Here is a 22,907-nt window from a genome sequence, read left to right as displayed (position 1 = left end):
GCCTCGTTCCCAAAACGAGAAAGCTTCGATTTGAGCTAAGCCTCCTCCGCCCCACCGTAGCTTCGCCACAATACACGCCATAGAAAACAAGGAGCATCAGCCACACTCGCCAACACTATGACGTTTTAGTGAGTGTCATTCGTGTCAAAACGCTGCCCGGACTTTTTCTCTTCGTACTTCGGATGTAGCCATGATTTTTGTAGTCTGTGCCAAATGTCCGTAGAATCGTGTGTTCCCAGAGTTTGTTTTTTCCCCGAGTGCAAGGCAACGTCAAGTGACGCAGTCTGTCCTCAAGCACCCGTCAGACAAAAACCTCCGTGAAACGAAGCCCAAAGCCAAGGAAGGAATGCGGCTCTCTCGCCGTCCATTCTTGGTACACAGACGCGGTGAAACAGAGACTCGGCATCAATTATCCGTCAAATGCAATTGCTACCTTTTCCATATAGGGAACCAGAAGAAAGCTGTCTGTAGATGATACTAGACATGCATTAGGTGGGGCACAGTTTCACCGGAGAATGAGCTCACGGTATCTCTACCCGGCACAATATCTCAGCCGTGAAAACTAATTAGAGAATAGAGTCATATCTAAAGGCCTGCTGATATCAAGCCATCACGATCATATTACAAGTAACTATCACTCAATACCGATCTCGAAGAGTTCATCTCGCGCGCAAAAATACTCCTCATTTATATTCTTCTTCCTCCCCTTTCAAACGATGAAAAAAAAGTAAAAACAAATCACACAAAGCTCTCTCTTTCTTCACCTCCACCTCCATTCCTTATATGCGCATCTTTGTCACCTCATAGACTCCGCTCAATTTGCCCTGCCAAAATGCTGCCCAGCACAAGAAAAACAAACAAGGAAAGACTAAACAAATACAAGTACACACCAATTCGGGTATACCGAACAATAATCCCAACATACTGTGTCAAACTTTCTACTAAGCTTGAAAAAAAAAAAATACAAAACAATAAATAAGCAAGTAAATAGTACCTCGGGCGTTCTGATATACCACATCACGAATATCCCACAACCAGATCTAGGTAGTCGAGGTCTTTTTGTTTGTGTGTAATTTTGTTCATAACAGCCTCCACACGAGCGCAATATACGATTTGCAAGATCATGCTAAACGAGAATACAGTACAAAAGAAAGGCGAGAAAATGAAAAAAGTAAGTAAAAAGAAATTTGCCAAACAAGGCATGCCAACTTCCCCAGCAGCAGGCCCCTGTAAAGATGGAGAGCTGCTATGTTGGCTGGCTTTCGTCAACGGTGAGGATTAAATAGGCCGAATGATATCTGCTTTGCGCGCTTTGATGATTACAACTTGATGTTGACAAAAATTTGGCGATGCCCTCCTGCTCAGAAAAGAAATATATAAGACAATAACAAAGCCACGAAACGCATCCAGTCGATCCAAGAAGCCGAGGCCCTCAGAACAGACGTAGCAGTAGAATTCTTCGATTTCCGATCTGAGTCGATGCTTAATCGTGATGAAACATCTGCTTCACGCCCGTCTCAAGCAAACCGTTATCGGTCATCTCCTCCTCTGGCCTTGCCTCGTCTCCGAAAAAAGTCCATGACACGCTTAGCAGCTCCACTGCTTCCCTCATGGCCTCGGTAATCTCCCTGGTCGTAGGCATCCACAAAGCGTTTGTGAGGTTTCTGTAACACTCCTCTGCTAGAATTGATTCCGCGTCCATCAAAGCCTTCAGACTGAGTGTATCCGTATTGATACGGGCCCTGCCTAGCTCCAGGAGGCGGACGCAGCTCTACTGAGGTGTCAGATGAGCTGTTGAGATGGGTACCTTGTTGCAAGTACGGAGGGATGGCATTGGGTCGCCTGGCAGCATCCGCCGGGGCCAGGTTGTTGTTTTGGTTCGGGTGAGAAACGGCCGTATCTAATGGCTGGCCGTCGTATGCATTGTCAAAGAAAGGCGTGCTGCCTCCGTGGGATGTGACGCTCCGTCCTGCAAGGTCAGCAGTGCGAGGGTTCTGGATAGGCAGGTCTTGCTGAGATTGATACTCAGAAGGAGGGCCGCTTCCATAGTCCTTGGGAGGGTTGAATGACTTGAGGGAGAAGGATGCGGGGAGAAGCGAAAATCGTCGGCGCTCTTTTTTGTCGACAATCGAGTCTTGAGAACCGTTGATACTGCCGCTCCTCTTCTTTCCAAGCCCAAGGGTAAAGGATCGGCGCGACGCTTTTGAGTCTATCGACCGCCGTGACTGGGGCTCCTCCGGTCCCGTTGCTGCCACCATTCCAGAATTGGCCATGCTGATAGGAGGGTACTTTTTGGAGGATTTTTCGGTTGCTTGTTCGGCCTTCTTCCCCTTGCGTCCAAACATGGACCCGCTACGGCCCAAGAGCTTCGAGCCAATGTCTCCTATCGTATTGGACCTCTTGTGTCCCTTTCCATCACTGCTCTTAGGCTCTTGAAAGCCTGACATCCTCGCAAATTTGGGGGGCACGTTGTTGGTAGTGGTCCTTTCCATGGCATCCTCCTCAGCGTTGGTAGGCTGTTGAATGCGGCCTTGTACATTGGTGTCGGCGATGGCAGGGGGGGCGGGCTGGCCATAATTGCCTCCAGACTGTAAGCCAAGAGAAGTAGCAGACTCCCGAGAATTGCCAGTGCGGGGCCGGCTGGTATTCGCCACAGGGACGCTGATGGAAAATGTGTTGTCCGAGGCCGCACGTACATCTCTTATCGGCCGTGTCGGTTGAAGCAATCCCGTCGTTTGCGCCGCTGTAGTCGGTCCTCTCTTTGACTGCGGCCGTGAGTGTGAGACATGCCTATCGTCCACGGACAAATCTTCTGACTCTTGATGATGTCGAGATGTTGGCCGAGACTGGTGGCCGGCAACCTCCGGCTCGAGCCCGCCACGCTGTGTCCGAGTGACGGGTGCGACGTACTCGACCTGGACGGTGCGGCGTTTGGCGTCTTTGGGAGTGCGCTGGGTACTTTCGGGAGGAGAATCGATCTTGCCGTGCGCCTTGACCAGGCCACCAACAGCAGTCGGCTGGGGAGTCTTTTGCTTCGGTGCTTCGCGGACAGAAGCGCTTCTCGTGACCATGGGAGCCTCAGCATAGTCAGAGCCTGTGGCGCTGACGCTCTGGACCTCAGATGGAGAAGTGGTTGAGCTGGTGATGAACTCGACAACGTGAGCGTACTCGCTCAGCCAACTATGGCGCGCCACCTCAAACAAATCGGCTCGCTTTCTCGGGTTGGGCACCAGAATTCGCCGTAATAGATCTCGTGCATGTGGTGTCACGTATTCGGGGAACGTCAGTGGTGTCGTAACGATGTACTTGTAGAGAAGGTTGATGTTATCGCCTTCGGGGTTGGCAGGGTCGTCGTCGAAAGGGAGATAGCCAGCAAGCATGGCATACTATTTGTCATTGTCCAGCGTCGTTAGCTATTTGTTTGAAGAAAAAAGAAGAAGAAAGCTAGTCTGTACTCACCAAGATGACACCACAGCTCCACACATCGACTTTCCTTCCGGTATACAGCGAATCGCTCACGACAAGCTCTGGTGCAGCATAGCAGGGGCTTCCACAGCTGGTCTGCATCAAATCACCCTTGCGCATGCCATTAGACTTGATCTTGTCAAGACCCAGCCGCTTGACAAATTCGCGATCCGATAGATTCAGCTCTTCCTCCTCGGTCAGCTCATCGTGAGAGTCAAACGTGTTGGCAAAGCCAAAGTCTGTGATGATGATGTTTCGATTGCGATCCAAGAGCAAGTTTTCCAGCTTGAGGTCACGGTGCACGATGCCCTTCTTGTGGAGGTAGCCCACTCCAGAGACCAGCTGAGAAAAGAGTCGGCGTGCTGAGTTGTCTTTTAGATAACGGTGGTTCAAAATGTAGTCAAAAAGCTCGCCTCCAGATGCGTATTCGAGAATAATGCCAATGTATCTATCGGTTTCAACCATGTCTATCAATCGCACAATATTTGGGTGGTGAATGCCGCGGAGAATAGTGACTTCGCGCTTAATCTTGGCCAACCGAGTTGGGTTGTGGCCTACGGTATCTCTTTTGATGAGTTTAATGGCAACCTGTAGAAAGTTTATGTTAGCATTGCCAGGTTCCTAGTAATAGCTTTGTTCACCAACTTCTCCTCTTCCTCAGCTGAATCTCACTCTTCACTCTCATTCTCACAATTTGGGTATGGGGATCAAAGAGAGAGAGAATCAACACTCACTTGCACGCTGCTATCCTGCTTCCAGCCAAGCTTCACCTTTCCAAACTCTCCTTCACCAATCGTGTTTCCCAGGATGAAGTCGCCAAACTTGGTAGTCGCCTTGTTGTTGCGACTGTGGTCATGGCGGCTTCGAGCGCCGCGTCGCTCCTCGGAGCCTGCGTTCATGGATACGACAGGAGGAGGCGCGGCGGGATCGACGTCGTGGGGTGCGTTCTGGTAGGCTCCTCGGCCGGTCGCTTCTTCGCCGTTGGAAATGACCCGGTACAGGTTTTCGCTGGCCTCGCGGGACGGCTTGGAGTTTGTTGCTGTCTGATGAGTACGGACGGGGATGGGGATGGAGGAAGGAGTATCGGCGGCATGGCCACTTCGAACGCTGGGCACCGCCTGGGCCGCGGCCGAATCCTGCGGCGTGTGGTAGCCCTGAGCCCTCTTGCTCCGGGCATGGTCGGCGGTGCCATTTGTGTCACCGCGAGGGGCGATCCGCGAGCCGTCGGTCTGCACGCGGCGCGGTGAATTGTTCATCTTGTCGCTGCGTCCCTGGCTGGCGTCGGGATTGTTGGAGGAGGTTCGTGGAGGGGCGGTAGGCGCGGACGACAAGCGGTCAGTCCTGGACTGTTGGTCGGCCGCACGAGTCGCGCTGGTGGGAATGCGAGAGCTCACAGGAGCGCTGGCGTCGGACGGGACAGAGGCGCCGGGGCCGCTGGACTTGCGAGAGGAAGGGCGCCTTGACGATGGTGGTGTTGAGGCGCTCTGCTGGGCATTGTGGATTTCCCGATTGGGGGAAGACTGCGGCTGCGAGAACTGGCGGTTGGAGGGCGAAGGCAACGCGGTTGGCTGGTGAGGAGGGGCCGTCTGGAGAGCAGCCGACGACATGCTTCCGCGTTGCTACGGGATGATTGCCGGCCCACTAAGGCCAATCGACGGACTTGCGCGGACTCGGCGAGCGCAGCTCTAGAAGAAAATAGTGCTTCGAGGATCCCCAGGTGCCTTGTGCGAGAGGACCAGCCGCTGTGATGGCTGCGCGGCGCTGATATCAAGCTCGACGGTATGTTGTAGCGACTCGGCAGTCGAATGCAGGAGCGCGCCGCGGATGGGAAAGGCTCCGAAGCAGCAAAGCACGAGTAGCGTGTCGTGGTGGTGTATATTAGAGAAGAGGATGGATGAGAGAGAGAAATGGGTCACAACAGTCAGACGGGCTGCTAATCAAATCAAACAAGGAGTGGTGTGTGAGCCGTGCTGGCGAGGCCAAGGGCGACCAAAGACAAGATTCAGGTCCTTCTCTGAACAGCGCCAACAAGCCAATTCAGCACAGCACTAGTATTTCATGGTCGACCACAGTGAACACGGGCTTTGTTTTCTTTTTTTCCCTCTCTGGCCTTGGATGTTTCACAGACGAAGCGTCGCCGGCCAGCAGATGGCAGAAAACTGCGTCCCCTGAGTGGACAGGCCGGGTGGACGCGCGCAGGCCCCAGGGGGTTGCCAGAGAGAGACCGGCCGCTGGGAGGAGCTGACAGGGTTGTGCAGAGTAGCGGCAGCAGTAGGGCGGGATGCGCTCGGATTGGGTGCCTCTTTCGTCCTCCAATATGCCAGCCGAGTGCTGGTTCGTCTCAGCGCGACCCGGCAGGCCGACGAGTTGAGGTTATCGAGAGTTGCAGACGGCAAGACGAGAGGCGCTGCAGGCAGAGGTTTGGCTCGTTAGTGGAAAGCCTCAGCAGTTGCTTTTCTTAGCTGAGCTGAGCTGAGCACTTGACGCCTTTGCCACAGTTGCGGCGCGAGGTACAGATTGCTAGGCGCAAGGGCGAGGCAGGTACACGGCGAGCGTCTGAGCTACCAGAATCTAAAAAAAGCCCAAAGTTACATACAGGTCCTGAGGTAATCAATTGTGCCACAGGTAAGATCACCAGCGTCAAGGAAAATCTATTTACGATCCAGTTGGTAATACACATCATTGCACATGATACGCTGCGGTTGAGGCAGAAACGAGGGCGAGTAAAGGCCAAGGGCTCAAGGGCCAGCTTTTGCGAAATTGAAATTGACGGCTGCATCAATGAGATGAGCAGCACAGCGCGGCAGCCTCAGTGGAGCCCTTCTAGCGGAGCTTCCAGCGCTACGCCGCCTGTAGTGGCTCCAGGTGGCCCTGGACCTGGACCCGAGCCCGGGCCTGGTACCTGAGCACATGCACGGGGCATGCATGCGTGCGCTGTACTGCTGCAAATGCTACCATCACCAGCCGACCTCGTTCGCTGCGAGTACCTGCTGCCGCGCGCGCCTGTCCGCGACGCTCGAGGTATCTGCCGCCGCGCAGTTGTCGCAGCCGAAACGCGCTAGATCCAGGGGTCCCCGTCGTTCCTGCATGCGAGCCGCAGCGCCTGTACGAGCCGGATATTTATTTATATTGCAAGCAGCAGCGCAGCATGCATGACTGACGGGCGGCGTGGGAGCGTCACGGCGCAGGAAAAAAACCCCTCCAAATTAGCTCAATCTCACCCGAGCAACGGCAGCCCTGGAGCTGCAAACACTGAAATGAACCCGGGCCTGTGAGTCCATCCATGTCAATGATGGTCATTGTTGATGCCTGTGCTTGGCAGGTGAGAGCCACCAATACGGTGAATGAATGGATGAATGGACACCGAGGTAAAGAAGATTTACAAGCAGAATCGTTCAGAGCTGATATCAAGACGATGGCTAAGCTCATTCTCATGATCCATACGAGCACTCAGCATACTTGTACGCAACCTGGGTTTATTACCGCTCCCTCCCCTCCAGATGCTCCATATACAGTAGGTACACCTCCCATAAACCAAGCTGGACGGTAGCTACATGTATGCTTCGGTGACGCCGCAAACAAGCCCGCTTGGACTTGGCCTAGGCGCAAGGGAGAGGCCCGTAGCGCAGCCGTGAGGATCCATACAAACTTCGAGTTGTTTTGCGCTTCTATTATAATTAGACATAAACAAAAAAAAAAAAAAAAAAAGGGAACTTGTTCGCTTGGGCAGATTTGCAATTCAATGGTAAAGTCGAGGGAGAGAAATAATGCAATTGCAATAGAAGCGGCGAAATAACATCAAGTGCCACCGTCTTTAATATTGATCAATTCAGAACTATACGACACTAATAAGGAGCATGAAATCTTAGCTGCTGGAGCTCTCCAAATTTCAAATTTCGATCGCGCATCCGCCGTCGTGCGGGCTTCCCTTCGCCGCTACCCCAGCACGAAATAGAGAGGAACATGTGCAGGAAATGCGGGCGGCTAGGCCAGAGCACTATATGCACATGTACTAAAATAATCTCGATCCCGGCTGTGAGATTGCGATGCTGCGCGCTTTTTGGGCCATACAGCGCAGGCAGGCCTGCTGAAATCAGTAATGCGCCCTGGTAGCAATATTACTACTAGTACTTTGTACATATTGAAGCCCCGGGCTTGAAATCATATGATGATGCTTCCACCAAAAGTGACCTCATCAATGCTAGCATCCAAGCAGTATTTTAACCCGAATCCTCACTTAGCAGATTGCCCTATGGGTAGCTCTTCTTCATGCTCCATCGACTAACTGACTAGATAATTGTGCGAGTAACTCAACTACTGCTAGTAAACCCACGTGTATCCAGCTCCTATTGCTGCTCCTATCGCTGCTCCAAGTTGCTGATGCCACAAACCAAAATCAGAAGAAGCTACCAATGCTACAGGAAATCCCAACATGCTCGTATGGCTTGCACATCACCGCATGACATCCAATTAGGCATGTCGCCATTGTTTACGTATAACTCTCTAATACCGCTGCTAGTAAATATGATCTATGCCTGGATGTAAGACAAAAAAAGGTTATTTTGCACCCTTTTTCTTTTGTTTATCAAACCTGCCCAAGCATTGAAACACTCCTTTTCATCATCCGTCCAATCCCTTTCTCAGCGCAACACACCCACCTCACAAAGAGCACCTACTCAATGTGTTTTAGTTGTAACTCTTTTTTGGTTTGCAACACAGGACCAGCTTATTCCAACTTTCAATTTTTCTTGTTTTCTTTTCGTCTTCTCCCGGGTTGGGTCACAACATACGAGATAATGCCCCCGCTTTCCAGGCCCTTTTGTGAACGAACCCGAGACAAGGCTCGCTCAAAGGTGAAACCCGTGTGGCACATCCCCAATTTCCCCCAATCTGCATATCGTAAACATTGTTTCGATCCCATTAATGTCGATGAAACAAATTCTCCGTGCGCTCTTTTGTCCTTGCATTTTGTATGTCGTAGTACTAGTATATATGCTTTCACTGGGCACAAAGAAAAAAACACACATCGCGTTTGCTAGGTATGGAGTATCTCGTTTGAAGGCCCCGTCCTGGCATCATTTCGCAGATCCACCGCATTGTTCGTGGCCCAAGAGAAGCGCTTGCTGATCGCATTGATGCCGGAAATGAGCGACTTGGCTTGGACGCGTTAAAATAGCTTCATATTAGCTCTCGATTCGTCAAGTCACCCGCAACTCATCCTGCAGGAAGGATCAAGGGGTAATCAATCGCTATGCATTTATACTTTCTACTACGTAGTGCTAGTCATTCTGCAGCCAGGATAACGGCCGGCCCATGCTATTAAATCGTCGATTAGCATCTGTGCACACGAATAAGATCGCCTGATGAGATGCTAGATAGCCGTCCAACTCTGCTTAGCGCGCCAAGTCTACAAACTCAACATCCGAAGTGGTGTCTTGCATGAAAAGCTTCGGCTTCCTTCAAGCACTCTCATCCAATCGGAGCATCGACATGATGTTAGTCAATTGCCCAATGTAGACGAGAAGCCTCTCTTGTTGTGTCTCAGATTCCTGTTCTGGTGCTGTATGCACCTAGGGTAGACACTACGTATTAGAGTTGAAAAGTCAAAGTGATGCTGTCGACCGTTTGGATGAAGTCGGCTGATAGCGGACACTGACATGTGGATCGTATGACCATTACAGTCATTACAGTCTTTTCTTGGTATATGCTATTTTCCAACACGTCTTACAGTTTGATGGATATATCGTAGATATCAAGCAGTACCGCAACACCCGTAACAGTCGCCGTGTAGGCTATGAGAATCCCCATAGCCTGAACCGGAGTGGCATCCAGTGTTGGAACAGTCATATTAACAAGACCAGTCAGCAGATTAGCAATGAGAAACACTGCCAGGCCATTGCGGTTGTACGCTTTCAAAACATAGCTCGTGGCCACTTCGTAGGCTTCTTTCTCGGATCGGGCATCCGCTGCGTTGTAAAAGGCAGGGAAGAAAATAGTATCGATGACGCAGAAAGCTAGAATCTGCCACGAGTTGAAAGCCGCCACCCAGAGGACATAAGGTAGGTTGGCCAACCGGCGCGAGACTGTCAAGCCAAACCCAAAGTTGTAATTGGTGGTAACGGTGTACAACACGGTCCAGATTCCGGCCCAAACAGCAATCGTCATGAGCAGAGTATTTCTTTGCATGCCCGCTGGCGAATTGCTGCTTGATGTGATATTCCGAGGAATAACGAACTTGCCGAGGTCCTGTCCAGCAAGGAAGATGGAGAGATAGCCTATGAAGCTAAAGACACCCTCTCTGTTCATGGAGAGCAGATCTACCCTAGGGGCGGTGAGAACAAATGCTTTGAGATCCGTGCTTTCAAGGACGACCTGGTATGTGCCCACGAGGAGCAGAGCCAGTGCTGCATGCGACGGAATGACATCGAAGATGGTCTGGAAGATTGCCACAAAGGGAGGAAGGAGGCCCAGTGTGAAGAAAAAATTCCAATGAACTCCGTACTCTGACACGTGTTCGGCATATTCGAGTCCTTTGACACTCAAAAGGCGAATGAAACCCAGCACCAGCAGCGGGATGGAATGGCGGAACGATTGCAGTAAACGGACAGCCAGTGAAGTGTGACGGCCCGTGGCTCTTTCTTTGAGGACAGGACGAGCTGCCACAATGCCGGCGGAGAAGACAAAAGAGCCAACGCCCATGTCCATCAGGGACGTGCCCCAGGTCTCGACCTTGGCGAATCGCCGCGGAAAGAGGCGGAAATCCACCGCCAGGATGGCAACGCAAGTGGTGATCATCATGTATCCACGATACGTCGTAAGAAAAGGTTTGATGCTCAGAACGGGACGGGGCTCTGAGGTGGCTTTAGACTGGGCATTTGGAGGAAGCTTGGGCTTTCTCTTTGCCCCTCCGGTGGTAGAGGGCAGGAACCATATCAAAAGAGCCGGCGCGAGCAGAAGCAGGTTCAGCAACGCGGGTGAATCTGCGTAGAGAGTGATACCCAACAGAAAAGTGCCTACAGTGAGTGAGAAGTCGACGACAAAGCCGAGGGCAGAGTAGGGCCTGAAGAAGGACTGCCGCGTCTGAAGAACAGACCACAGCAGCATGGCCGCCTAATGCTCGCAGGTTAGCACTTGGCCTGAGAAACAATCGCCACTAGACAAAAGACAAACTCACGGGCGCTACGGCTGTGACGAAGCTGATTTCAGAGACGGAGCCGCCCGTCAAATTGGACACGAAGTCCTCTTTGCGCTGCTTGTAGCTCGCCATGTTGAGACTCAGCGATATTACGAGTTAGTTGTTCAGGGGGTGGAATCCAATAGCCTATCGCATGATAGCTAAATGACAATAAAGCTTGTAGACAAGGAAACAAGAAAAAATAGTACGCTGAGCGTGTTTTTCCAACGACGTCCAAGCGTTGACGCTCTTCCTTTGATGCTTTTTGCTGTGTTGTCAATCCAATGTTGAAAGGCCGCGGTCATGTAAGCCAATCATTTTGCGCTTCGTGGACAATTCTCGCTCAGTATGGGCCATCACGTGCGCGGGACCAGGATTAAGCATATGAGCGCATTTGCCGTTCAGGCAGTGAGTGGCCTAAACGTCTTGCTTCAACTTTAAGAAAAAGGAAAAGCCAAAAAAAAAAAAAAAAAAAAAAAGGAGAGGTCGGTTCTTGAAAGCACTTTCATGTTGCGCAATCAAGTTGGCACCTGTCTCCCGCGGAAAATCCTTTTCTTTGTTGCAGGGAGCAAACTCAGACCACTGACAATGCGCAGGCCTTTGTCGCCAGTGACCGCATCGCCGTCACCAACCACCGGTTGGCCTTTGTGTGATACACGCCCCCTAAAAAAAAAGAAAAGAAAAATCCTGAACAGATGGGAGAATAGGGAAAATGAAGCGGGCAATGGTGAAGGAGTGGACGCAGCGCAATTAAACCACGCCGTTGTTGCAGCATCAAAGAGCTGTGATATGGCAACAAACGTTGAACATGCTTGCTTTAGAACTTCGATATATCAACCTTGATACTTCATCAAGATTTACGATATAACTCTAGAAGTCTTCCTATCTTTTAATCCCTAGAAGAAAAACCCCCTCGCAGCTGTATCTGATAGCGATACTTCTTTCATTTACATGCGATTCAACGCACAGATAGCCATTCCGTACTCTCGCCATGTCGTCCATACATGCTCGGAGCCGCCGAGCCCATCTCGCTCCTATCAAGACCGACACTTCAAGCCTCCCGGACATCTCCCGCAGATACTCAAGTCGGCCATCTTATTCTTATGGTGGGATAACTCACTCAAGACTCAACTCAATCGGCTACGCACAAGATGTGATGCACTCTGGTCCCAGCCCCATGAGACGCAATCCCAGCGACGCTTCCGAAATGGGGGCTCCCTATGTTTGGGTTTCGAAGCAGCTCTGCCCAACTCCCGTGTCTGAGATCTCGCCGCACACAAAGGTCTGGCCTACTGTGCTCGAGGCGCATGCTCGAAGACCCCGGCAAATGTCTCTGGGGCATGGCGATGTGTTTCGACAGAATACATCTGGGCCACTTCGAGTGTCGTATACTCGAGCGGCGAGTCGCAGACAGTCTATGTATACCTATAGAGCCCGCAATCGATCTACAGATATGGAACTTCAGCGGAATCAACAACTTCGTCTCTCGCTGTGGGAAAGAGGTCATAGGATATTTGGCCTCCCAGGAGAAGCCGATGTTTTTGTCAAGCCACTGCATCTCAGCCGGCCACTTAAAGAAATCAGATCGTGGACAGAAGAGCCGTCTTCCGCGTCACCGTTGTCTCAGCGCGTCTTTGTTCGTGCCGTTATTCGCTCAAAATCTCACGGCCGCATAAAGCGCATTGGCCTGAAGCGCGAATTCAAGCTGGACGAGTTGAGAGCCACAGCACTAGATCCTCTACCTGGTCCTCAGTCGAAAAACTTCAATCGTCAGGTACTACTATCCAGACTACAGCTATCTGACGAAGATCTAGAAGCCCAATCTCCGGTAGATTTAGACATGGCCGATGATGGTGATGACGATGTCGTTGTGAAGAAAGAGAAGACGGAACTGCCTCCGATGCTCGAGCATCCGCAACCCGTGCCCAAGGCAACTACTGTACCTATGAGTAAGTGACCTCCTCTTAGTAGCAGCTTTATGCACATCATCAAAACTAACACACAAAATCTAGGTCTCCCATATGCGCGATCACAGTTACCAGCATTAGCTGCCGTTATGATGTCGGGCGAAGTTAGGCGAGGAGATACGATACAACTTGCAATGCCTCATCCGAGCGAGTGGCCCTCGACAATAGCCTACGTCTATACTGGGGAGAGAGAGCTCCTTACAGAGGAGGTTAGGGATAATATTCTGTATCTTGGAGGCAAAGTTTAAGGGATGATGATGATGAACGACATGATATGACGCGAGGAGTTTGGATGAATTTTAAATGACTTTGATGAATTTTCATGATTTATACTGAAAAGCTATTTAGTTTAGAGATGCCGTAATGCCTAGCGAAACAATCACGTATTCTTGTTTTTATTGTATGCTAAATGAAAGAGCTGGTCTATACTTCTTGTTTTGACAAAGAATAGCGTTATACCCTAATATAATTCCACTTCTCTCTCATATCCTTACTAGAGCGCAGAGAATGGCTAGCGATATGTCTTTCGCTTTCCATCGGAGCAGTGTTCAAATACTCAATTTGTTCAAAGGGTGTGTACAAAATACTTGATCATCTCATTTGTATACCCCTCGTAGTATTATCCGCCTTTATTTCCGCGTTCTCCATCCTCCATCCTCCATTCGGTGTTGGTATTTATGATAGTCGATTACATGTACACGTGCTCCGAAGATTTAGCAGGTCACAAGCACACATAAAAAAGTATAAATTTTCTTTATAATCACGAGTATCTTTATTAATGCTATGATTCATAATATTGCTAGATAAGAATTGTAATGGCCGCATCAATCCGCTTACAATCATATATTGCTCTGCATTCTACCCAACCTGCGCCCCGAGTGTCTCATCAATACGAGGCCGTGAGATGACAGACTGAACCGGTTGAGAACGAAACGATGTAACGTGTTGCTTTTAAAAAACTTGAACTGAAGACAGTAATGTAATGGATGCTCTACGCCTTCATAATATGGCTGTGTGGTGAAGACGGCCGCTAGGTGGGATGCGAAAACTGCCGGCGTCAGAGGAGAGACACTGATAGAGAATTGCAGCTACACAGCGATTTAGCTAAAGCGATGAACGGTAAATCGGAGATGATGAATTGTTTCAGCAAATAACAAAATATCCTCAATTCTCACTGAAAGACACAATCGCCATTGCTCCAAAAGAGTATTATCAATCGTCTTTGCAGCATCGAGCTTCATAGAGCGTCTCGTTGTGTCATAGACATGCTAGAATCTCTATCAGTTGAGTTTAGTGCAGCGTTAACTGAAGTGTTGAAGAATATTACAAGTACTATGCGATCAATTGATGATGAAATTCATTTCTGTAGGCGCCTTTGTTCAAGTTAGGGCCGCCACCCTCTGTCCTATCGACAGTTGGGAGTACCTCTTGTGTACGCTATGAGCTCCTTCTCGAAAAGCATCTTATGGTGAACTAAAGACACGACACTTCGAGTAATTGCTAGAATCACAGGAGATAAAGCTTGAAGATACGCAGCAGCTATAAGATTGGCTCTGACGTGTTCGCTCTTCAAGCGGGCTGAGACGGACTCAGCGATGCGATTGTGCTGCGTTAGAGTTGGTTCTATACGCCAGACAGAGTAGAATAAACATTAATTAAGAAAAATATATATCACCAGTGTCAAGCCAAGAGAGATACATTCTTCATTGTCATCATTTAACTCCAGGCATAGAGTGCATTACGGAATAATACCTCTCAGTTTTCTTTGCTTCATCTTCATTCTGGTGGATGAAAAGATCAGCAACAGCAAGTAGCGGCGTATAAGCGCTCTCATTTACCCATATACAAAAAGCCGATTACAACCTAAATGGCACAATACACAGTTCAATCCAGGCTGAAATAAGTTGTCATTTGTAAAGCTCAAACGCTATTCTCCCAGATCCAAGTTCCTCTCGCCCCCTATCCATGGCCGTTGGTTTCATTCCAAGTCTTCCAGTCAACACAAATTTTATGGATTTCTCTTGCAAAAGTATATCAAAAGTAACAACTAAGTGCATGTATGAACTACTCATGCTTGTCAACTACACTATAGGCAGTAAAAGATGCGTTCAAAGATTAATACACGTTGTAACACTAGCCGCAACGCATCACAAAACATCATAGACAAATCATTCCATCCCACCAAATAAGTCCATATTAATATGGCCGCGTAATCGCTCAAAAAGCACATAGCGTATCCATATGAATACTCTTAATGTTATAAATCAAGCGCGAGTTGGTGACTCATTCCTCCGTTCCTTTACCACACTCTCACCTCCATCTCCATCTCACCACACGATCCTTTGTCTAGGACTTCGTAAGATGTAACTACTTACGTCCTCTCTCACCTTGACATATCAACTTCATGACTAAAGAGGCGAGACAAACAAGAAAAGAAAAACATCATCATCACCACCCACCACAAAAAATTCTAGCGCTCCAATCCCACATTCACGCCCTACCCTCTTCTTCACCTTCAGCTCAACTAACCAGCATCCCCTACCGTAGATATCCCAACTAAAAAAGCCCGTAGGGCTGGACTAAGCCGGGCATCCTCACTCAGCCCGCCATAACTAATCGATACGAGACCACCCATCATTCCATTCCATTATTCTCAGCTGAACGCCGCCGCGCCAGTAAAAGAACAGTGGCAAAAATGACGATTTGCTCCTTAGCTCTTACAAAAATCTTCACCGGACTGGGGCTAAATCGTGCGGCCGTCGAATCGTATAGCGTGCCCCCTCCCACCCATACTGTAACGAACTTCCATCCTCTCCGGAGCACGGAATGTGGGAGGATTAGTGGTGCGAGTTCGCATGCGTATACAAATATACAAATGATAATTAGTAAGTTAGCCTGTTGGTTCTCTCTCAAAATTGACAGATCGCACCCATCGATAGCCGAATCTCCCGTCATCATATTCACAATACGGAAACATCAATTTTTACCAATTTCATATTTTATACTAATACCCTTGGGTGAGCGACGCAAATTCGGAGGTGTCCTTCAGCGGGCGTTGTAGCTTCGGTAAGGGACGATATGGGATAGCAGAACAGTACTAAAAACTACCAAAAAATACCTACAAAGAGGCACCGACGAGAGCCGGGCTCTTTGCAAATTAGTCATTTATACATTAGAGGGCCGTTTGTTGTTGTTGTTGTTGTTGGTCATCTGCTGTCGATACCACGTTTTGCCTAGGTACCTCGCTCAATTCAAGCGGAAGAAACGCCGCCATCGACTGATCCGAGAGGAACTTTTTTTCTCTCTTTCTGGACCAAGCTTTCTTTGCCTCGGTATGTCCAACACAATCTAGAACCATTTAGCCAAGAGAAAACAAACCAGGGTAAAACTAAAACCGGTTGACATGTGGTGTTCTGTTGGCTCGCGTACGTAGGCAGAGCGGCATAGAAGCAACCCCCAACGGTTCGCGAACATCATACAAAGTACAAAGTATCCAGCTCATCAAAATCACAAGGGGAGGGGAAACAAGATAGCAGAAACCAACATCGTACCATAATAATTAGCATTGCAACCGTCTAATTTCGCAAAAGAACCCTCCAAGTGATGAAAAGAAACGATGACACGTACGCTTTTTTTCTTCTTGTTTGCAATCCAAAGACTGGCAAATTGCAACGGCGCACGTCTAAACGTTGGTCTCCATACTTGCGTACATGATGCACGCTTGATGCCGAATTCCAACATTTCGGCATCACGACTCGCAAGGTTTTGTTTTCCGTCTTTGCTCTGCCGTTTCGTTTCGTGCTTCACGCCCCCTCCATCTCCATCTCGTTCCATCTGCTACCATCTTCAAGGTCCCCCTCCAACTCCCTCATCTTGGTAGCATGGCCCCCACAGCTAGAGGTTAGCTCGGCCGAAAATATGCACAAAATTGTTCGTCCACCTGTCTTCTCCGCTGCACACTCCCTCTTTGGGGACATACGAGCAATAATAGCAGCAGAGTGTGCTATACTTGTATGGTAGTAGCACTGCAGCTTCCCCTCCCTCTCGGCTCATCCGCCTTCCCCCATCGATCATGATGCCCACGATCCATCATTTCCGCAAGGCAAGCGAACGACGCCTCACCTGAAAGTCGATAAGCCCCCATCCCCCGTATTCTTGCCTGGGGTTTCCACTGACTAGCTAGCCGGGGGAGGACGGCGTAGAGAGGAGTCGAGTGGGGATTTTCTTCATACAATTCCCACTCAGCTAATGCGATGTGTATTACCTCAGTCGCTGGTTCGCTTGACTCGGCCACCACCCTAACCAACCTGCAGGCTGGAGGCCCTGGCATTGATTAGAGGAGCAAGCAACACACACATATGAAAATATATTATATCTGATAGAATTGGGATCCAGAGATAGATGCACGACCGCAAGCAAGGAGTTGTCACCAAAGAGATATGACTGGCCCGCCAGCTGAGAGAATTGATGCCGGCTAATTTCCTCTTTGAATAAAATATGCAAGGTTGAATCAAAACCACCGAAGAAAGAGAGAGAAGAGTGTGATTGACGTATGTAACATCTTGATAAAAGAAGAGCACGGTTACAGGGGGAGGAAGATGGTGGGGGATACGGCCGAGGCGGAAACAGTCTGGCAGTTGGGGGGCCACAGGCCATGCGACGCCAATTTGATGCCAAGTCAAAGCTTACAAGGGCACTCTATCTTGCGTACATGTACGCGGGCCAGCGATCTTTGCCGCGCCTTCTCTGCCACCCGCAGGTTTTGGACTTGGTACCTGTGAACCTGTGAGGTGTATCAAACTATGCACATGCCTGCGCTCTCCTGGCCTCCGTCTTAGACGAAGCTTTCACACGTCCGTCTGGCCATCCGTCAGCTTAGTAGAGCCAAGCAGGTGATGATACTAATAGGAGTAATGTTAGTGGCAGGCCTAATACGTAAGCAAGTTGGGCAGAAGAAGAGTCAGTCAGAGCCAGTCAAAACAAACGGTGCTTATCCTGATTTCTTCCACTTTCCCCCGCGTTTGTAGTATCAGGGTAGCAAGACTACAGTCATCCGTCCCGCAGTGGCCCGACTTACGGAGGTAAACCGCCGCCGCAATACAATGGACCTCTCTCTTCGAGTGGATACAGAATGGATCGTAATCATTCTATCTAGCTTTGCGTGCAACACATCTGGGGGGGAAGCTACCGCAAGAAAGAGGACCGCGAAAAACAATCGGAGAGGGGCGATGTCGCTTCTGGAGTCGCTCGGAGGGGGCTCCTATATCAGAGAGTGTGCCGCCGGGGGCGCTGATGGGCCGTCAACGGTGCAACGTGCGCATACGGGCCGGCCATGGTGCGATTTCAGACGTCAAATCGTTCATTGTTGGCTATAGCGGATAAAGTGATTCATTTGTTTTGTGCGTGTGTACTCTCTTGTAATTTGAATAGAGCATGACGTCCGCTTAGAAAAAAGTTCGACCCTGCGAGTCATTGCTCGTCCAAACAGGCTTTATTAGCCTTCCGGACGGACCGGCTCGTCAGGGACCGTTTCTTCCACCGTCCGAAACCTTCTGTTTGACAGTTTTGAACTGTACGGTGGCTGGAATTTAAACTTCAAGCCAGGGCCCTGTCTATTTTGACGTGTAAAGAGAAGAGCAAGCAGTAGGTACATTGTACAGTAACAACGCCGCAAAAAAAGCAGCCACGAGCAGCCTGTGGTTGGCTGTCATGCAGGGTGCATGTAAGGCGGGCATTTGCTGAGCGTGTGAGTGGCGCAAACGAAGGAAGCGCGCACTCAGGGCGCCTCGATGGCACACGTTGGAATTTTCGTTTAAAGATGGACCGGCTAAGCTCCAACAAGCCTTTGATATGCCAGCTTTTGACCTGTCGGCTACAGATTGCATCGCATGCAGCCTGCATCTAGCTGGCCACCACGGAGATACTTTTGCGCCCTCAGCATGAGTATGTACTGTATAAGAGACAGCACATGTGTACACGTAGTCCACGCCCATTCATTGACGGCTTCGTCTCCTCTCCACCATGGTCCCCAAACGACGAAGCGACATACCGAGAAGAGCTTGGGTCGTTGATGTCGGCCTTTCGCGGGGTTCCTAAGAAGCAAAAGAAAGAGAATTGGGCATAGCAGTCCCCGAGACATCCCCACAGGCTGCTGCGTTGTTCCGCTAGGAACCAGCCGTACACTCCAAATCTGACCATCGCATCATGCTCTGCAGGTGGAATGAGAGCACGGAAATGACGATAGACAAGGGCCAGCAACGTGTGCTCGTAAACGTGCATGCATGGACTCAAGCTTCCGGAGGGGAAAAAGGCTCTTGACAAGCTGGACCTGATCAGCAAATGTGATAATGCCTGAAATGCAAAGACCAGTCGCTCATGCAGGTATATCGATAAGCGGCAGACATTGCCATTTGGTAGTGGCCATTTTGTATTCAAATTCTGTCATAGCAGCACCATATGGCAAATCCATCAACTTTCTCCATGGTCTTCTTTCTTCCCAGCTTTGGTTCATGTACATTGCGTGTGTGAGTGGGTGGCCAAAGCGGCATGCACTCAATTGTATACAAGCATCTTTCACAGACGCTACCTCGTTCGAAATGCTCGTTGGACCCTTGATTTGTGACTCCGAAAGGATTTCGACGTGGGGCCTGGCTATCGCTTCTTTGTATACCTCAGCCGTATATACTATCGAAAACATTGCTCGACACGATGGAGAAGCCATTCCTCTACGAGCAGGCAAGTCCGGGCTCAAAATGGGTGAAAGAGCGCCGCTAAAGTCAGCCACGCACTTCTTCTCCGCATTAGACGGGGCCTCGTCTCCATGCGCTTCTTGCTGGCTTCTCGCTGGCCTTTTATTGCCGCCCGCTTACAGCCACAAGCCACCCGCTCCGCCCGCGCCGACAAGCCGCAGAGGAAGGTTGGAAAGGCGAAGAGAAAGAACAGTAGTACATATGAAGAAGAGAATTGGATTCTTGAGCAGGGCCCCATATGGTGTTTGACTGATGAGCATTTCATGTCTTATCGTGGCAGCCGTTGCCGCAACGGCTGCGGCTGCGGCTACCGGCCGAACTCCATCGCGATAAATTTCGGACTATTCAAGTCTCTCCGGATATTGCAGTGGATTACCTAAAGGGCTGGGCCCTGCATATGGCCAATCTCTGCGCACCCATGCCGTCCAGCATCGTCCCAGGCTCAACGTCGAATGTAGAGCAGCGATGGCAGGCTCAACAGAAACACCACTTGCACATGCAGAGGGCGTCAAGGTACTCGGCAGCTCAGCCAGGCTGAATGCGACTGAGCGCCGTGATGAGCCACGGACATGATCCCCCAAAGCAACCCAATTGCTCCGAGCGGCCGCTGCCTTTTCTCACGCTATTTACAGACGGCCAAGCCTTGTCTGGCAAACGCAATGTCCCGTGCCTGTTTGACTTGTGGATATCCGAGAGCAGCTATCATCTAGCTGGCGCTCCAGCCTCATCGGACATCAAAGTCGCAGATGACGCTCGTCTCAGCCTCAATGTGATCTGACAAGAGCAAAGGAAAATCAAGGAAATCTCTATCCTCAACCGAGTAGGTAGTATTGCTACTAAGTACTTGGCACCACGTCCTCCATGGATGATCCTTGATAGTCGAGTCGTTCGTCGCTAATGTAAAACATCCCAGGACCAGAATCCCCTCACCACAAGGCGTTTCAGCTCCAAGCAACGACGGCGTACCCCCAGCGGCCGCCAGCAGCAGCGCACAAGCCAGTATGGGGTTGCGGAGCCGCTGGAGGCGCTTGCTCGCCGTATCTCACCGTTCGTCTCCATCTTCTGCCCTATACGTTCGCTTGGTTAGCCATTTAGTCCCAGTGGTCATCTAACTACTGGTGCTAGCGGTAGGTAGAGGTAGGGGGTCCTTCCTACGCATGGCAGTATCGGCCGGTACTCGTCATATCATGATCATCAGCGACGCGCGCGAGCACGGCCCCAGCGGGCACATCAATGGGTCTTGCATTCGGCACGAAATAGCTCGACAGAGGGCCTCAGATCAGCCCCATTCGGGAACCCTTAGTCGGCAGACGGATCAACATGGAGCTTGACTCCGGATCACACAGCCTCCTTGCCTCCCCCCTCCCCTCCATTCTAGTGTGCAAACAGCCTCACGCCAATTTGTCTTGGTTCGACTCTCATGGCAACAGAGAGGAAGCCATCAGCCCGAAAAGCTCGAATCCCTTCAAATCCAGTGACCAAAGGTTCATGTGGCTAGCCGCCACTTCGCCGCCAAGAGGGAGGGGTACTTGTCGTATTGATTCCTCTTTGGGCATGTTTTGGCTGCTCTGCTTCCTTCATCCGGGAATCGCACAAGGCTGGCAGGTGACACTTGGCCTGTAGGTAGTTGTTGTGTGCATGATGTGATGGTTCGCCTAGAGAGAAACTGGAATACCTTGACACCAACACCCAGACTTGTCATTAAAGACAGAGGCCCTAAACGGCAATTTCTCGTTTTTGGCAAAGAGCAGCCCGTCTGAGGCGACCTGAACGGTGGAAGGATGATTATAGTAGGTAATAGTAATCGTCATGTTCTTCTTTCTGTCATGTCGGTGCCGTAGCAGCGCACTCGTCACTCGGATCCTTTGAGGTCTCGTATAGGGATACAATATATCCAGCGCCTGTGCCGTTGTCAGTGTGATATGACGGCGTTTTCTGACAAGAAGCCATCACCATCGCTCATTGGGCCAGCTCTGGCGATGGGGCCACGGGCAAAACAGGCCATGGGCATGCACGCCACGCTTTGCTCTCTGCTCTTCTCCACCACGTTAGCTTGGACCTGCGTCTGCAGGCTGCACGTCCGGCAGAAAGCAGCATAGCGCCTGTTGCCGTGAGAAATAAAAGAGAGGGCGATGGTCGCATCGCATCGCATCGCATCGCATCGAGCCGCATGGCATGGGATGGCACGGCTTGATAGGCAGGATCCACGTCCAGCGCACACGTACATGTATGCTCGAGGTTGTCGTCCCCCCTCTCCCCTATTACACACATCAGAACCCCCCCGGTCCAAGGGCCAATGGAGGGCGAGCGTCGGGGAATTGCGCATCTCAGGCGGTCCAGAACCATGCAATGCAAGGTACGGGCCATCAACTGGCCATTCGCTGCGATTCACCCGTGCCAGCGACGACGAAAGGCCTCTGTGGTGGCTCCAGTGCCGTGCCGTAGAGTAAAGAAAGAGGAAGAGAAGTGAAGCCCACTGGCCCAGTGACTTGCAGCTACTTGTGGTACTTGCGCAATTGATCAGCACGCCTCGTTCCGCACCCCACCTTCCCACCTCAGCCTTTTTCTTGCTCGCACGCCCCTCCTTAATTCATCTGGATCGCATTTTCTGCCTGCCAGTCGTCAATTTGAACCTCACGCAGGCAAACGGGCAAAGCGCTGCCGCAGACGCACCTCTTGACGCAAGCCACCTGGAGGCTTTGCAGCGCCCGATTAATTGCTCAATTGACCCCCCTTTTCTGTCTTGTCGCCTTTTTGTCATCTTTCATCAATACGATGATCCGGAACCCAGCGTGCTCCGTATCGTGATCGTGATCGGGAAAAGGCTCAATCAGCGAAGAGCCCACAAACCACCCCCCCGGCTATTATCTCAGGCCTTCTTTTAGGAGGGAGGGGCGTCGATCAAAAACTGCCATTTTAGCCCAGCAGGCACATCACCTCGAGTCCCACCCGCCGTCGAGCCTTTCTGCTTTGGGTGCCAGATGGACGTCAACTAGCAGCTCTCTTATCGACGCCATAGCCTCGCGTAGTCTTTCACTTACACCACTTCCCCTCCGGCTCTATTCCTACATCAGTATCTAGTATTCTAGCTATTCAAGCTAGATTGCCTCGAGCACTACTGCTAGTACTACCATCACGAGCTCATGAAGATTCGATACGCCATGCCACACCCTTCCACTGGCTTCTCTGTCCTGCATCATCTCATCCATCCATCCCTCCCTATCGAGTACCAAGTCTTGGCCTTCTCGCCAGAAGCGGACTCATCCTCAACCGCCTGACGTGCGTGTGTATCCCTCCCCCAGCGTGTATCCCATGCATATCATCGAGATCTCCGCATCATGCAAGAATTGCATTACCTTACATGGCGTTGCATCTCCCCCTCCATCTCCATCTCCCCCCTCCCCCTTGCCCATAGCTACTATTAATAATGACTGCCTATTTGGCCCGCGCCCTATCAAATCTGCCGCCCTGTACTACCATCACCACCCATTGGTTCATCATCTTTTCTGCCTCCCGTCACATATGCCGTGCAACTCAGCACAAGCCACATTC

At 50.5% G+C, this 22,907-nt stretch overlaps 3 protein-coding genes across 3 annotated transcripts; 1 reads left to right on the top strand and 2 right to left on the bottom strand.

The window, feature by feature from the left end:
• Positions 1-1,529: 1,529 nt before the first annotated feature.
• On the bottom strand, positions 1,530-5,072 carry TGAM01_v200160 (CAMK/CAMKL/KIN4 protein kinase; the record flags this gene model as incomplete). The annotated part of the gene is made up of 2 exons (XM_024548499.1): positions 1,530-3,386; positions 4,200-5,072. 2 exons carry the CDS (start codon positions 5,070-5,072, stop codon positions 1,530-1,532), a joined length of 2,730 nt encoding a protein of 909 aa, XP_024406714.1.
• Positions 5,073-9,189: 4,117 nt separating this feature from the next.
• Positions 9,190-10,732, bottom strand: TGAM01_v200159 (GPI-anchored wall transfer protein 1; the record flags this gene model as incomplete). Its single annotated transcript, XM_018804580.1, has 2 exons — positions 9,190-10,575; positions 10,640-10,732. 2 exons carry the CDS (start codon positions 10,730-10,732, stop codon positions 9,190-9,192), a joined length of 1,479 nt encoding a protein of 492 aa, XP_018662120.1.
• Positions 10,733-11,630: 898 nt separating this feature from the next.
• TGAM01_v200158 (hypothetical protein) lies at positions 11,631-12,854 on the top strand (the record flags this gene model as incomplete). Its single annotated transcript, XM_018804581.1, has 2 exons — positions 11,631-12,588; positions 12,652-12,854. The coding sequence occupies 2 exons, from the start codon at positions 11,631-11,633 to the stop codon at positions 12,852-12,854; spliced, it is 1,161 nt and encodes a 386-aa protein (XP_018662121.1).
• Positions 12,855-22,907: the final 10,053 nt, after the last annotated feature.

Source organism: Trichoderma gamsii, assembly GCF_001481775.2.
Source record: "Trichoderma gamsii strain T6085 chromosome Unknown Scaffold_1.2, whole genome shotgun sequence".
Taxonomy (NCBI): domain Eukaryota; kingdom Fungi; phylum Ascomycota; class Sordariomycetes; order Hypocreales; family Hypocreaceae; genus Trichoderma; species Trichoderma gamsii.
This window is presented reverse-complemented; position numbering and strand designations above follow the sequence as displayed.